Below are 14,177 nucleotides of genomic sequence, written 5' to 3'. Positions count from 1 at the left end.
GTGCGTCCTGGAGACGGCGGTCATTCTAGGGCCGTGGTTTTCAACCTTCCTGGTGCTGCAACCCTTTAATACAGTTCCTCATGGTGTGGTGATCCACAGCCATAAAACTTTTTTTTTTTTTGCTCTTAACTGTAATTTTGCTTTTATGAACCGTCTATAAATATCTGTATATCAGTAGGATATCTGACGTGATCTACACACACACACACACACACACACACACACAGGTTGGGAGTTGGAGAGGAAGTAGAACAACAGAGAGGGAGTGGGCCAACATTCTGTTCGAGGCCACACCCCAAAATGACCACCTGGCCCCACCTCCTGAAGGTTCTGCCACCTCTCAATGGTACCACAGGCTGGTGAGCAAGTTAGTAGAGCATCCAGGCCTTCAGGGGACATGTGCTCTCCAAACTGTACCAGCCTGTTTTAGTGTTCTGTTTTGTTTATGGTTTTGGTTTTGGTTTTTTTTTTTTTTTTTTTTTTTTTTTTTGGTTTTTTCGAGACAGGGTTTCTCTGTGTAGTCCTGGCTGTCCTGGAACTCACTCTGTAGACCAGGCTGGCCTCGAACTCAGAAATCTGCCTGCCTCTGCCTCCCAAGTGCTGGGATTAAAGGCGTGCGCCACCCCTGCCCGGCTTCTGCTTTGGTTTTTGATTTATATATTTGTGTGTGTGTATGGGTGTTACCTGCATGCATTCTGCACACCACACAGAGGTCCGATCCTGGAGCTGGAATTACGGGTGTTGGTGAGCCACCATGTGTGTACTAAGAACAAAGCCTAGGACCTCTGCAGGAGCAGCAAATGCTCTAATCGCTGAGCTGAGTTTGCAGATAATTGTGGGCATGTGACACTATGCCTAAGTAGGAATTTAGAACATAGTCGCCGGCACTTTCCCACTCCGAGCATCACACGGGGGCTGCTGACACCCCTTTAGTAACCAGGGGGTGGGCTAGAGGTTATTTTTTAATCAAAGCATAATTTCAAGCATGCACACCCAAGCACCTGCTGCCACCTGGTGGCAGTATCCCAGAATTGCAGGGCCTTTTGATGGACCAAGATTCGGTTTGTCTTGGATTTTATAGGTTCACTTTGTTGTCGAAATGCATTAAAGATGGTTGAAACTTCCAGTATGGCCTGTGTACGTGTTCTGATATAGGAAGCATATGTCACATTCTCAGTTTCAGCTAATGGATTTCTACACATAAAAGATGTAAAGCAGAGAGGAAGACTTGTCGTGTGTGATTGATTTCAGGGGCTCTGTGGCACATTGTGGATCTGAAACCAACCTGGCAGAATCTCTTGCTTGTGTGACTTGGGCAGGAGAGCAGCCTTCTTTAGCCCACAGAATTAGGATGTGCTGGGGTAAATCTTTCCTATTTGAATTTCACCCTGAGGTTCACTGTTCATACTGGGTTGTTTTTTTTTTGTTTGTTTGTTTGTTTGTTTGTTTTTGAGACAAGGTTTTCTTTTGTATCTCTGGCTGTATTAGAACTTGCTCTGTAGACTAAGCTAGCCTCAAACTCAGAAATCCACCTGCCTCTGCCTCCTGAGTATTGGGATTAAGGCATGTACACTGGCCACCTGGCATTCGTAGATTCTAAAATCAGGTTTTTAATGATTAAGATCTGTAGTCACAAAGATCATTTTTGCCTGGAAGTAACCCCAGAAAACCCACACACTAACAGGTGTGATCGCTGGGTTTGCTGTTAGGAACGTAGCCGGCTTTGATGCTGTGGCGTGAGGGCCTAGGGCTGTGCCATGGCCCATGTGGTCCTCGACTTTCAGCCCATAATCTTCTGGTGGTTTGGAGAGAGGATGATTACAGAAACATCAGTCACTCGTTTCTATAAATGTTTCATAATGCAAATTGAATGTGATGAAATATTAAAAATATCATTCATTAATTATTGAAAAGTTCATCCTCTGGAAGTGGCCGTATCTCTCATTATACCACCAAGTTAAAGGAGCAATTGAGAAATTTTGAATTATAAAATTAGAACCCTGGGGATGGTGGTGAAATGAATCACCACAAAGGTATTTTCCCCTCTGAATTTTTTTTTTTGTTTTTGTTTTTGTTTTTTCGAGACAGGGTTTCTGTATAGCCTTGGCTGTCCTAGAACTCACTCTGTAGACCAGGCTGGCCTTAAACTCAGAAATCCGCCTGCCTCTGCCTCCCAAGTGCTGGGATTAAAGGCGTGCGCCACCACTGCCCTGCTCCCCTCTGAAATTTGTTCAGCATTTTCAGTTGTATCCTTTCTGTTACGGTGAGCCCGCCTAGTCTGTGGTTGGACAGTGCGGGTGCCCCACACTTCACTTTGCTTACTGTTCTTACATCCCTGTGGTGCTGGAAAAAACCAAGTGATGTCATGTTAAACTAAGAGTTTTACGGACTCAAATGTTGGAATAAAATTCAATTTTATTTTATTATGGCTTGTAATTTTGTTAGTAGAACAAAGCATCGATACAAGTTTGTATCAAATGTTGCTATTAGTTAGAAGCTGAATTAACAGTTTGCCTTGTAAAATGAAAGACTGGGGCGGGGTTCCCTGGTGTGCAGCTGTGATCCCAGCAGTTTGGGAGATGGAAGCAGGGAGATTGAATTTGAAGCCAGTCTGGGCTATATAGCTTGGAGAGAAAGAGGGGGGATGAGGGAGGGAGGGAGGGAGGAAAGGAGGAAGAGAGACAGAGAGACAGAGAGACAGACAGAGAGATAGACAGAGACAGGCACAGAGAGAGAGAGAGACAGACAGACAGACAGACAGACAGACAGACAGAACCATAAAACTAGAGGTTAGTGAGATGTGTCTGAGTCTTCAGAGTTTGTGGGTGATTTGCAGTTGCCTCAGGCTGATCCCCCCAGTTGTCCCAGCTTCCTTCCTAGTATGGTTCATATAAAAAGATACTGGGGTCTCACCAGTTGGTGACTTGCCAATTTCCCATTGCATAGTAGAAGTGCCCTCTGTTCCATGAACCCTTTGATAGAAGGCTGGTCCATGCTGCTTGTGAGCTTCACTGTAGACCCCTGCAGGCATCCCTGCTACCATGCCATCCCATCCTGCTGCTGCTGTGGGGACAAAGGGTGGGAATGTGTACCCTCCTGGGTCTGCTCTGTCAGAGCTCATATCCCAGGAGTCTCTTGTGGAGGGAAGGAGTCAATTTTTGTCTTCGTGATCAGGGTTAGATTTTCTGTGGGGCACTCCCGTAATCAAACCACAGTTCGCCTTTTTCAGATGATCAGTCTCTTTGCCCTCATCCATTTGTGTGCCTCTGGCTTTGCTTCGTGTGTACACATGCACTTGATGACACGAGTCTTCAAAGGCAGCAGAGGGCTGAGGCAGTGATCCGAATCTTACCAGAGTTTCCCTTTTTCTCCCAATGCAGTTAACAAGCACAAGCCATGGCTGGAGCCCACCTACCACGGGATAGTCACCGAGAATGATAACACCGTGCTGCTCGACCCCCCACTCATCGCCCTGGATAAAGATTCACCGCTACGCTTTGCAGGTATGGAGTCTGCAAGCCTGGCCTGGATGGGAAGCAACTTAAGTCTGGCTGGATGACCGGGCCTCTCAGGAAGTGTTCTGGTAGCTGAGAGCTGCTTGTGGCTCCAGGCACCACATGTTCCTGTAATGGTCGAGGTAGCAGACACTAAGCAGTTCTGCTGGTCAGAGGGGGAAATACTTAACTTAATTGCATCGTTATGTGCTCTGCCTTGTGCAGATAGGCAGATACTGTCTAGACATACTCAGCACAGACGGAGCACGCATGGACTGCGTGAACACTGCTCAGGACAGAGTTGGTGTGGTGGGCCTGGGGACCTGCGCTCTGCCCATTCACTTACGTCTGGGTGTTAAAATGCCTGTTTCACGTCACTCTGGCAACTCTTAGTTCCTTCCGTTCACCTGCACAGACTTCAGAAACCTTGAGCAGTCTTTGTGGGGGAATGACTTTTGAACCTAGATTTACTATTTTTTCAATATTTAAATTTTACTTGATGAAATCTTTTTCTGTAGTTTTATTTATGCGAATGAGTGTTTTGCCTGCATGTGTGTGCGCGCACCATGTGAATGTCTGGTGTCCACAGCGGTCAGAAGGGAGCATCTTATCCCTTGGAACCGGAGCTGTGGATACTGGGAGTCAAACCCAGGTCCTCTGCGAAAGCAGCAAGTGCTCTTAACCACTGAGCTGTCTCTCCAGTCTCTCTCTCTCTGTGATTTAAAGTCATGTATGTGTTGTGTTATTTAAGGCGTGTACACTGCATGCAGAGCACACTGTCAGTTTGTATTCGTTTCTTTTTACAGGCATGTACCACCATGCCCGATTTAATGAATTTACTCGTTTTCCTTTTTGTGTGTATGGGTGTTTTGCCTGCATGTGCCTGTGCACCATGTGCTTGCAGTACCCAAAGAGACCAGAAGAGGGCATTAGATTCCCTGGAACTGGAGTTAATGGTCATGTGTGACCTTGTGGGTGCTGGGAAGCAAACCGTGGCCCTCTGGGAGAGCAGCCAGTGCTCTAACCACTGAGTCATCTCTTCAACCCCTTGTTTATTTGTTGAGACAAAGTTTTTGCTGTGTTAATGCTAGCTGGCATCAATCTTGTCATCCTCCTGCCTCAGCCTTCTGAGGGCCGAGGTGACAGGTTTGGACCACAACGCCTGGCTTAATAAAGTTAGTAAGTGTTTGATATGAGTTATTTTATAAGATTATACCCTGTGTCTTTGCGGAGGAAAACCTGTAGGATAGTGTCCTAGATTTTGATCATGGGGTGAATTTCCTACATTGCTGACATTTAATGGTGTTGCCAGTCAGATCTGCCCTGACTGCTGGAGGGCTGTGCTTTCTCAGTCCTAGAGTTAGAGTAAACATTGGTAGTACACACGCATGTGTGTGTCTGTGTCCAGCTTTTACAGTTTTCTTTCTATTGTTATTATTTTTTTAGTCTTTCAGTTTTTTAAAGTTTATGAATGTATTTTGCCTGCATGTGTGCAAGTATGTTAGGAGTCAGAGAGGACATCAGATCCCCTGTTGTGAGCCTGTCATGTGAATGCTGAGAGTCGGGCCATGTTCTCTGCAAGAGCAACAGGTGCTCTTAACCAGTGGGCCATCTGTCCAGCCTGGGTCCAGCCTGGGTCCAGCCTTTTATGTGGGTTCTGGGAATCCAAACCTGAGGGTGTTAGGCTTTGCCAGGTTCTTTACCCATGGAACCATTCCTCAGCCCAAAACAACTTTTTATTTTTGAGAGAGGATTTATTTTGACTCATTTTTTAAAAAGATTAATTCTTGTTACCTTTGCTACACACACAGACACATACATGTGTGTGTGCACACACGAACATACTGTACATAAACACAGACATACACTGCACACATGCACACACACACACACCCCTAATATACAAGCAAACATACACTATACACACTGCATACACACACACACACACACACACACACACACACACACACAGTGCAGATAGCTGCAGAGGTCAGGAGAGGGCCTTGAACTTTGAAGCTAGCTCTTAAGCGTCCAGCTCCTCTGTATTTTTTTATGTTGTAAGTAGTTCTCATTGCCCTTTCTGTGTGTGACATTTAAAGCGATATCACAGTTTTAGTGGGGTTGTGGAGGATATGTTGCCAGTGGATTTATATATATTTATATATATTCCTGCATTTTAAGAACTGATTCAGAGGCTTGGGGAGACACCTCAATGGTTAAGAACACCTGCTGCCCTAGTGGAGGAACAAGGTTCAATTCCCAGCACCCACATGGTGGCTCAGAACTGTAACTCTAGTTCCAGGGAACACAATGCCCTCTTCTGACCTCTGTGGGCCCCAGGCGTGCATGTGGTGGTGCACAGACATACATGTAGGCAAAAAACACTTTTACACATAAAAATAAAATGCTTTGAATAAGTGTTTTAAAAAGAGAGTAGTAACTCAGGCTGGGAGTGTGCCTGCCCAGCAGCGTGAACCTTGAGTTCATGCCAAGTTCATGTCAATGTCATGGCAGTGCGTGCCAGACCCATGTAACATGTCAGCGTTTGTGAGGTAGAAGCAGAGGGATTAAACAGGCTTATCCTCTGTGGCGTAGTCAGTATGAGGAAGACTTGCCTGAGCAACATGAGACCCTCTCTTGAAAAACAAGGAGGCAAGGAAGAAACTGCGGTCCAGGATCACCGTCGCCGACCTTGATTTACCAAGCCCCAGCTGTGTGCAGTCTGTGGTGCCCACAACCCACTCCAGAGCTAACAATGCATTTGCTCCTAAGCATCAAGAATAGATTCCAGGCACCTTTCCAAGTGCTTTATAAATAAAATTTGTATTTAATTCTCCATCACTTAAAGTAAGAATACTTTCTGCCACCTCCCGTTTAAAGAGAGGAACTAGAAGCTGGAGAGATGGCTTAGTGGTTAAGAGCACTGGCTGCTCTTCAGAGGACCAGAGTCTGTTATCAGACATCCACATGGTGGCTTATGACCATCGGCTATAACTCCAGTCCCTAGGGATGTGATGCTCTCTTTCAGCCTCTGTGGGCACCAGGCACGAATATGGTGCATTCACATATATGCAAAGAAACAATCACACATATAAATAAAAATAAAGAACTATTTTTGTTTTGTTTTTTTGAGACAGGGTTTCTCTGTGTAGGCCTGGATGTCCTGGAACTCACTCTGTAGACCAGGTTGGCCTCAAACTCGGAGATCTACCTGAGAGCTAGGATTAAAGGCGTGTGCCACCACTGCCTGCTTTTCAGTTTCATCATCTGTAAACAGAAATTCAATGCCCTTCCTAGGGCTTGGGGCTATTTGTTTGTCTATGTGAGCTGAAGAACTTAAATTCACTCCTGAGGACGAGGGATGTCGCTCAGTGGTAGACCACCTGCCTACCATGCATAAGACTGTGGGTTCGCCACAGTCTTATGCGGCCATAAGACTGTGGTGGTGCACGCCTTTAATCCCAGCACTTGGGAGGCAGAGGCAGGCGGATTTCTGAGTTCGAGGCCAGCTTGGTCTACAGAGTGAGTTCCAGGACAGCCAGGGCTATACAGAGAAACCCTGTCTCGAAAAACAAAACAAAACAAAACAAAAACAAAAACAAACAAACAAACAAACAAAAGACTGTGGGTTCAAGCTCCACCCTCAGTAATCCTAATTAAAAACAAAACAAAACCAAAACAAAACAAAACAAAAAAAACCCCAAAAAAACAAAACAAAACCTCTATCCAAAGGAGTAAAGCAGTGCTTGGTTCAGAGGTTGGTATGGAATGTCTATCGTTTCAGGAGAAACATTGGAATCGTATGTAACACATTTAAAGATATGTTTTCATGGACCAGCAAGATGGTTTGTTGGGTAAAGGCTCCTACTACCAAGCTGGACCCCTGATCCCTGGAGGAAAGAAAAAATGGCCTCTTGTAAGCTGCCCCCCTCCCAATAGATTAAAAGAAAATTTTCAGTTTAGTTTTGCTTTTGTTTTTTCATGACAGGGTCTTACTACTTAGCCCTGGCTGTCCTAGAACTCACTCTGTAGATCAGGCAGGCCTCAAACTCAGAAATCCGCCTGCTTCTGCCTCCTGAGTGCTGGAATTAAAGACATGAGCCACTGCACCCAGCAATGAATGTCATTTTTAAAGATGTTAATGTATATTCTTAAATTTAATATTCTGTGAGAAATATGTGTCTATCTTTTTACATAAGTTGTTACTTAATTCCCTCACACTTCAGATTATTTTTGTGTTGAGCAAGGCTTATTCTGGAGACTTATTCTGAGGTTGTTTTCGCAATGGTACTTAGTCTGCTGTGGTGACAAGATTGGAGATGGCTTGTGGGGTGTCAGTGAACTGACATTTCCCTAGCTTGTCCTGGGCTCTTTGTGGCCACCTGTCCTCAGCTTCCAGTCTCACCACACCATCCCTGGGGGGTGGGGGTGGGCAGGGAACCTGGTCCAGAGCCTGTCAGCCTCGAGCCATCGGGAATGGTGATCTCCCCCTAGTACCCTGGCTAGTTCAGTGCTTGGGGCACGCCGGCACTCCATGCCTGTATGTGGTAGGGCAGATGAGTTTGTCTCAGGCCACACGCTTTACTAAGTGTGCTGCCTTTGAGCCAGGCCCTCTGGCTGCAGTACTCTAAGCCGTGGCATTTCACAGTTGAGAACAGTCTGCTTTGTGTTCCCAACCCCTCGTGGGTTGTGTGTAGGTAAGCACTGAGCTCACTTGACAGAGCTCTGAAGCAGACACGTTTGTGGTACCGAGCATTCTGTCCATGACACCCGTTGTCAGACTCTTAGGGAACACACGGCCAAGTCTGGATTGTTTGCTTGGAGGGAAGTAGGCTGGTGTGACATAAGAAAATGCGCCAGGGAGTTTGTTGAGGGTGTCTGCTGCAGGTGTCCATCTTCATAGGTGAGACGCAATGACCCCCTTGCTCTGCCTTTATCCTTACATTTTTTTCAAGATTGATGATGATGTTGTTGTTGTTTCTGGCTCTTCTCAAGTCTCTTTTTCTGGTCTATAGTCAAATGTGAGCATTTTGCCTCCCTGCATATGTGTGCACTATTTTTTAAAATAAATTTTGTATTTATTTATATGAATATACTGTCGCTGTCTTCAGACACAGCAGAAGAGGGCATCAGATCCCATTACAGGTGGTCGTGGGCCACCATGTGGTTGCTGGGAATTGAACTCAGGTCCTCTGGAAGCACAGGCAGTGCTCTTAACCACTGAGCCATCTCTCCAGCTCCCATTCTTCAGTTCAATTGAACATGTTTACTTCACAAGTAGCTTATGTTCAAATTTCAGAAGTTCAGACACCATGGCTGGTGAGGTGGAAGAGTGAACGTGGAAAGTCTTGCTCTGCGGAGCCTCACAGGTCCGGGTGCTGGTGATTGAGCACAGCTAGGACGGCACTGCGCAGGCGCAGCATACATGGGCACGGGACGGCACAGGTCCCCATGGGTCACTGTCAGCTTCCTAAGATAGCTGTTGGGATATAGCTCTCACTTGCCTAGCGAGGCCCAGGCACTGTTTATAAATCCCTATGCAAAAGGATCCTCTAGTCTGTGCTGATGGAAGAATATTAGAAGAAAATTGTAGGAAAGGAAGACAGAGTGAGCCATAGCCCCCCAGAGCTGTGATGTCTGGTTCAACCAGACCTCGGGCAGTTAAGATCTCCTGCAGATAGTCGGGGTGCTTCAAGGATGAGTGGTTGGTTGGGCGACTGACTTTGGGCTCAGGCTGGTATGCAGGGCTCAGAGCCAGGTGAAAGGCAAGCTGTGTGGACCGGAAGTCCTTGCCGAGAGAGTGTCCCGGCAGCTTTCCCTCATATCCATTTTAAGCCATCTTTTTTTTTCTTCCCCCTGTTGAGCACTGGTCCACGGCTGGTCACCTACCGCTCCGTCTAGTGTGTGCACAGGCTGATCTAGGCTGAGATTTGAACCTGGTGGCTCACAAAGGTGATGGAATTTGTGGTCCTTTCCCACCTGACGAGGACTGTGACCCCTTTTCCTGTCTGAGCTGCCATGGTTTCTGTTGGCTCTCAGGTCTCCTCTGGTTCACAGTCCAGTCCCTGGGTCTCCAGCAGCGTTTCAAACAGTCCTCTTTCGTTAGCTTGAATGGAATCTGTTGCTTGCAGATTCAGAAGCCCAAAACTGGGATCGCTGACCTCCATGAAGAGTGAAGGCACAATTGGAGCCTCAGAGCAGGCGGCCCAAAGCTTGGAGGCTGCCCAAAGAGGGGTAGTGTACCCTCCAGATATGGAGGGGCCGTGGAAAAAGGGGGGCCAGTCTGAAACTCTACTTATATGTAACTTTGGGTCATGGGAAGTCAAATCTAGATTCTGTTGGGTTTCTCTTTTTATATTTTGTCTTTAAAGATTTCTTTAGGGGAAAGAATAACCCTTGGGTCATTTTACATCCAATCTTAGGTTGGAATGAAAGGAGAGGCAGAGGTTGGCGGTCAGAAGTAACTTTGGGAGAGTGACAGGGCGGGACAGTTCTGACTCTGATCCAGGCCAGCATAGCCGGGAACCTGATTTTCATGAGGAAGATAGTATTTTAAGAGTTATCCTGCTGCAGAGTCTGCATGGAGCAGGAAGGGCAGGGAGGAAGTGGTGTGTGAGGTGATTCTAAGAGGTTCTCTGCAGGGTGTGGGACCCAGGGAACAAGACTGAAATCATAATGGCCTTGGGGTAGAGAGAGATGCAGTGTGAGTCCATACAATGCTAGTAACTTCTGTGAACTGGGCGTAAACCAGGGGAAGGTAGGAGACGCCAATGTCGACTGGTAAAACAAATAAACAAGCCAGTTGTTCTGATGCCAGATATCCTATCCTGGGTACCAGACATTTACGTTATGATTGAAAACAGTAGCAAAATTACAGTCATGGAGTAACAACAAAAATAATTTTATGGTTGGGGAGGTCACCATGAGGAACTATATTAAAGGGTTGCAGCAATAGGAAGGCCACAGAAATAAATATGTACATACACATGTAAGTATGTATTATGTATGTATGCATGCATGTGTGCATGCCTGTATGTATGTATTAGCTCCTGGGAGAGTGGAATATGAGTGACATAAGTCTGTATTGGGGGAGGAAGATTCTAAAACACTGTTGTTCATTTAGCTGTGATGGATTATTGTGGTTGTGTTAAACAGAGATACATGCTAAAGTGTTGTGAATGAAACCATGTCATGCCGGGGATCTGCTATGAAAGTCTCCATGCAAGCCTGAAGATAGTGAGGGGCAATGACATGTGCCAAACAACATGCACACACACATACACACAGATACATACCACAGGACACACCCCCACACACACATACACACAGATACACACCACTGGACACCCCCCCCACACACACATACACACAGATACACACCACTGGACACCCCCCCACACACACACATACAGATAACATACCACACAGACACCCACCCCCACACACATACACACAGATACACACCACACGGACACCCCCACACACACACCCACACAGATACACACTATGGACACCTTCACATATACACACAGGTTCATACCACATACACCCCACAGACACACACACAGGTTCACACCACATACACAGAAAAATGCACACACACACACCTCACAGACACACACACAGGTTCACACCACATACACAGAGACTCACACAGACACCCCCCCACACACACATATAGACACATACATGCAGACACATACACACACACAGATACCACATATGCAGAGAGACATACACAGGCTTTATACTACATATACAGAAAGATAAACACAGATGATACACACGCAGACACACACACACACACACTTAGACACACATAAACACACAGCACATATCCAGAGACACACACACAGGCTTAGTTTCTCACTTACACTCTGACCACATCTCCCTTGCTTTTAAAGTTCCTCCCAAGTCTAGGGTTGATCTCATCTAAAATACCTCCTGAGGGGCTGGAAAGAAGGCTCAGGGTAAGAGGACCTGGGTTCAGTTCCCAGCACCCACATGGTAGCTCACAACCTGCTGGAACCCCAGCTCTGCACTGCACACGAATGACAAGTGTACATACACATAAATAAAATTCCAAAAGCAAAAGTGACCTTCTGGGTCTGGCTCCCAGCGTCTCGTGCTGGGGTAACCTGATGATCGTGTTTACTGAGACAGACTTGTTTAACAGAGCAAAGGGTCCTCTAGAACTGAAGTCGGTTCATCCAACCATCTGCTGTCTCCTCTCTTGATGGACATGCTTGTCTCAGCCTGAGAGGATGGCACAGTATTGCTTCTGTGGAGGCTGAGGCAAGCAGACCCCTAGAACCCAAGCGTTCAGGAACAGCTCAGGCCACAGACGGAAGCCATGACTTGTCTCTCATTACTTGGCATGGAGCATCGTCACCCTCTCATGTGTGGCATTAGTGGCGGTGCTCAAATTCCTGTGCTGGGCTTCTGGTCTGTGCTCACCAGCAGGCCTGGGGGCCTTGCTCGGAACACAAAGCTACTGTCAGGAACACAGGTTCACTCCGTACAGAGCTGCCTCTCTTGCCCTGCAGAAGAATGAACTCCATTGAATTAAAGTCTTTACATTGAAGTTTACATTGAATTAAAGCCTGCCAACTAGGATTCAACGTATTTTATAATGCGAGAGAAACAGCTTATTGGTTACGAGGGCACACGGTTCCCAGAACCCATGCCGGGCAACCGCAACACAACACTCCAGCTCCCATGGAATCTGATGTCTCTGGCTTCCCTTGTACTGTTACTCATGTGAATAATTATACACAGATTAAAAGTTATAAAGATAATACTGATAGAATATATATTTATAACACAGTTTGTGAGCATGTTCTAGGATGCTATTTGGGATCACATGTCACCTGGCTGTTCTATCTCAGGGCTCTACAGTAGGGATTAATAAACTGTTTCCCTTAAAGATCTCAACAGGGAATGCTTTCATTCTGTAGTCCATAGGGTCTCTTGCAGTGGTATACTGACAGGGATCTTGGCCATCATTGTGAAAATATGGCTGGGGACTGAGTCAATAAGCATGTTTGTGGTCCAGCCAAATATCACTTATGAAGACTGATGTTTGAATTTTAGTATCATTTTCTCATGTTATAAAAAACCATTTATGCCTGGGTGGTGATGGCGCACGCCTTTAATCCCAGCACTTGGGAGGCAGAGGCAGGTGGATTTCTGAGTTTGAGGCCAGCCTAGTCTACAGAGTGAGTTCTAGGACAGCCAGGGCTACACAGAGAAACCCTGTCCCGAAAAACCAAAAAAAAAAAAAGAAGAAGAAGAAGAAGAAGAAGAAGAAGAGGAGGAGGAGGAGGAGGAGGAGGAGGAGGAGGAGGAGGAGGAGGAGGAGGAGGAGGAGGAGGAGGAGAAGGAGGAGAAGGAGGAGAAGGAGGAGAAGGAGGAGAAGGAGGAGAAGGAGGAGAAGGAGAAGAAGGAGAAGAAGGAGGAGAAGGAGGAGAAGGAGGAGAAGGAGGAGAAGGAGGAGAAGGAGGAGAAGGAGGAGAAGGAGGAGAAGGAGGAGAAGGAGGAGAAGGAGGAGAAGAAGGAGAAGAAGGAGAAGAAGGAGAAGAAGGAGAAGAAGGAGAAGAAGGAGAAGAAGGAGAAGAAGGAGAAGAAGGAGAAGAAGGAGAAGAAGGAGAAGAAGGAGAAGAAGGAGAAGAAGGAGAAGAAGGAGAAGAAGGAGAAGAAGGAGAAGAAGGAGAAGAAGGAGAAGAAGGAGAAGAAGGAGAAGAAGGAGAAGAAGGAGAAGAAGGAGAAGAAGAAGAAGAAGAAGAAGAAGAAGAAGAAGAAGAAGAAGAAGAAGAAGAAGAAGAAGAAGAAGAAGAAGAAGAAGAAGAAGAAGAAAAGAAAAACCATTTACAACAGTAACAACCAGCCAGGTGTGGGGTGCTACTGTAATTCAAGCACCCAGGAGTCCAAAGCAGGAGGATCATGGGCTGACCTGGGCTACAGAGTAAGTTCCAGGCTAGCCTGGGGCTCATAGTGAGAGCCTGTCTCAGTTTGATGAAGTACTTTAAAAAAGGTAAAAGCCATTCTTTAGCACATGGTGTTCTGAGTCTGTAGTCTCCACTCAATGTTGTGAGCCTTGAGTGGCTATCACTCAGATTGTGGAACGAATGACTGAGAAACTAAAGGTTTAATGTTACTTCATTTTAATGTGGATTTTAGTTTATATTTGACCACCACCCTGTGGGCAGCACTGGTACATGGGAGTCTTTGTGCTGTAGGAGACATGGACAGAAATGTTCACAGGCGGGCTGGAGAGATGACTCAGTGGTTAAGAGCACTGACTGCTCTTCCAGAGGTCCTGAGTTCAATTCCCAGCAACCACATGGTGGCTCACAACCATCTGTAGTGAGATATGGTACCCTCTTCTGGTGTGTCTGAAGAGAACTACAATGTACTCATATACATAGAATAAATAAATTTAAAAAAAAAAAAGAAATGTTCACAGGCAGCAAAAGGCCTGAGACTGCGCTGTACACAGAGTGGAAAGTGGTTTTAGTAACAGTGAGTACTGAGTGCTTGCCTGGCAATCAAGCAAATGAGGAAGCCGCCATCTTAGACATCAGTGGGACAAGTGAGCTTTAGATATGAGGTTGTGTGAAAGGCACAGAACCTGCGTTCCATGTTAATACCATGCTTAAAGCCTTAAAGACAAGCTAAATGAAG

The 14,177-nt window shown here is 46.2% G+C and overlaps 1 protein-coding gene across 4 annotated transcripts in view; it reads left to right on the top strand.

The window, feature by feature from the left end:
- Clstn1 (calsyntenin 1) overlaps positions 1–14,177 on the top strand; it is a 65,802-nt gene that overhangs the window by 27,764 nt on the left and 23,861 nt on the right. For all 4 annotated transcript variants that reach the window (XM_034503091.2, XM_034503092.2, XM_034503093.2 and 1 more), the window contains exon 2: positions 3,381–3,503. In XM_034503091.2, the coding sequence (XP_034358982.1) occupies positions 3,381–3,503 (123 nt within the window). The remainder of the gene's footprint in view (positions 1–3,380; positions 3,504–14,177) is intronic.

This window comes from Arvicanthis niloticus, chromosome 5 (genome assembly GCF_011762505.2).
Source record: "Arvicanthis niloticus isolate mArvNil1 chromosome 5, mArvNil1.pat.X, whole genome shotgun sequence".
In the NCBI taxonomy this organism is placed as follows: Eukaryota; Metazoa; Chordata; class Mammalia; order Rodentia; family Muridae; genus Arvicanthis; species Arvicanthis niloticus.
This window is presented reverse-complemented; position numbering and strand designations above follow the sequence as displayed.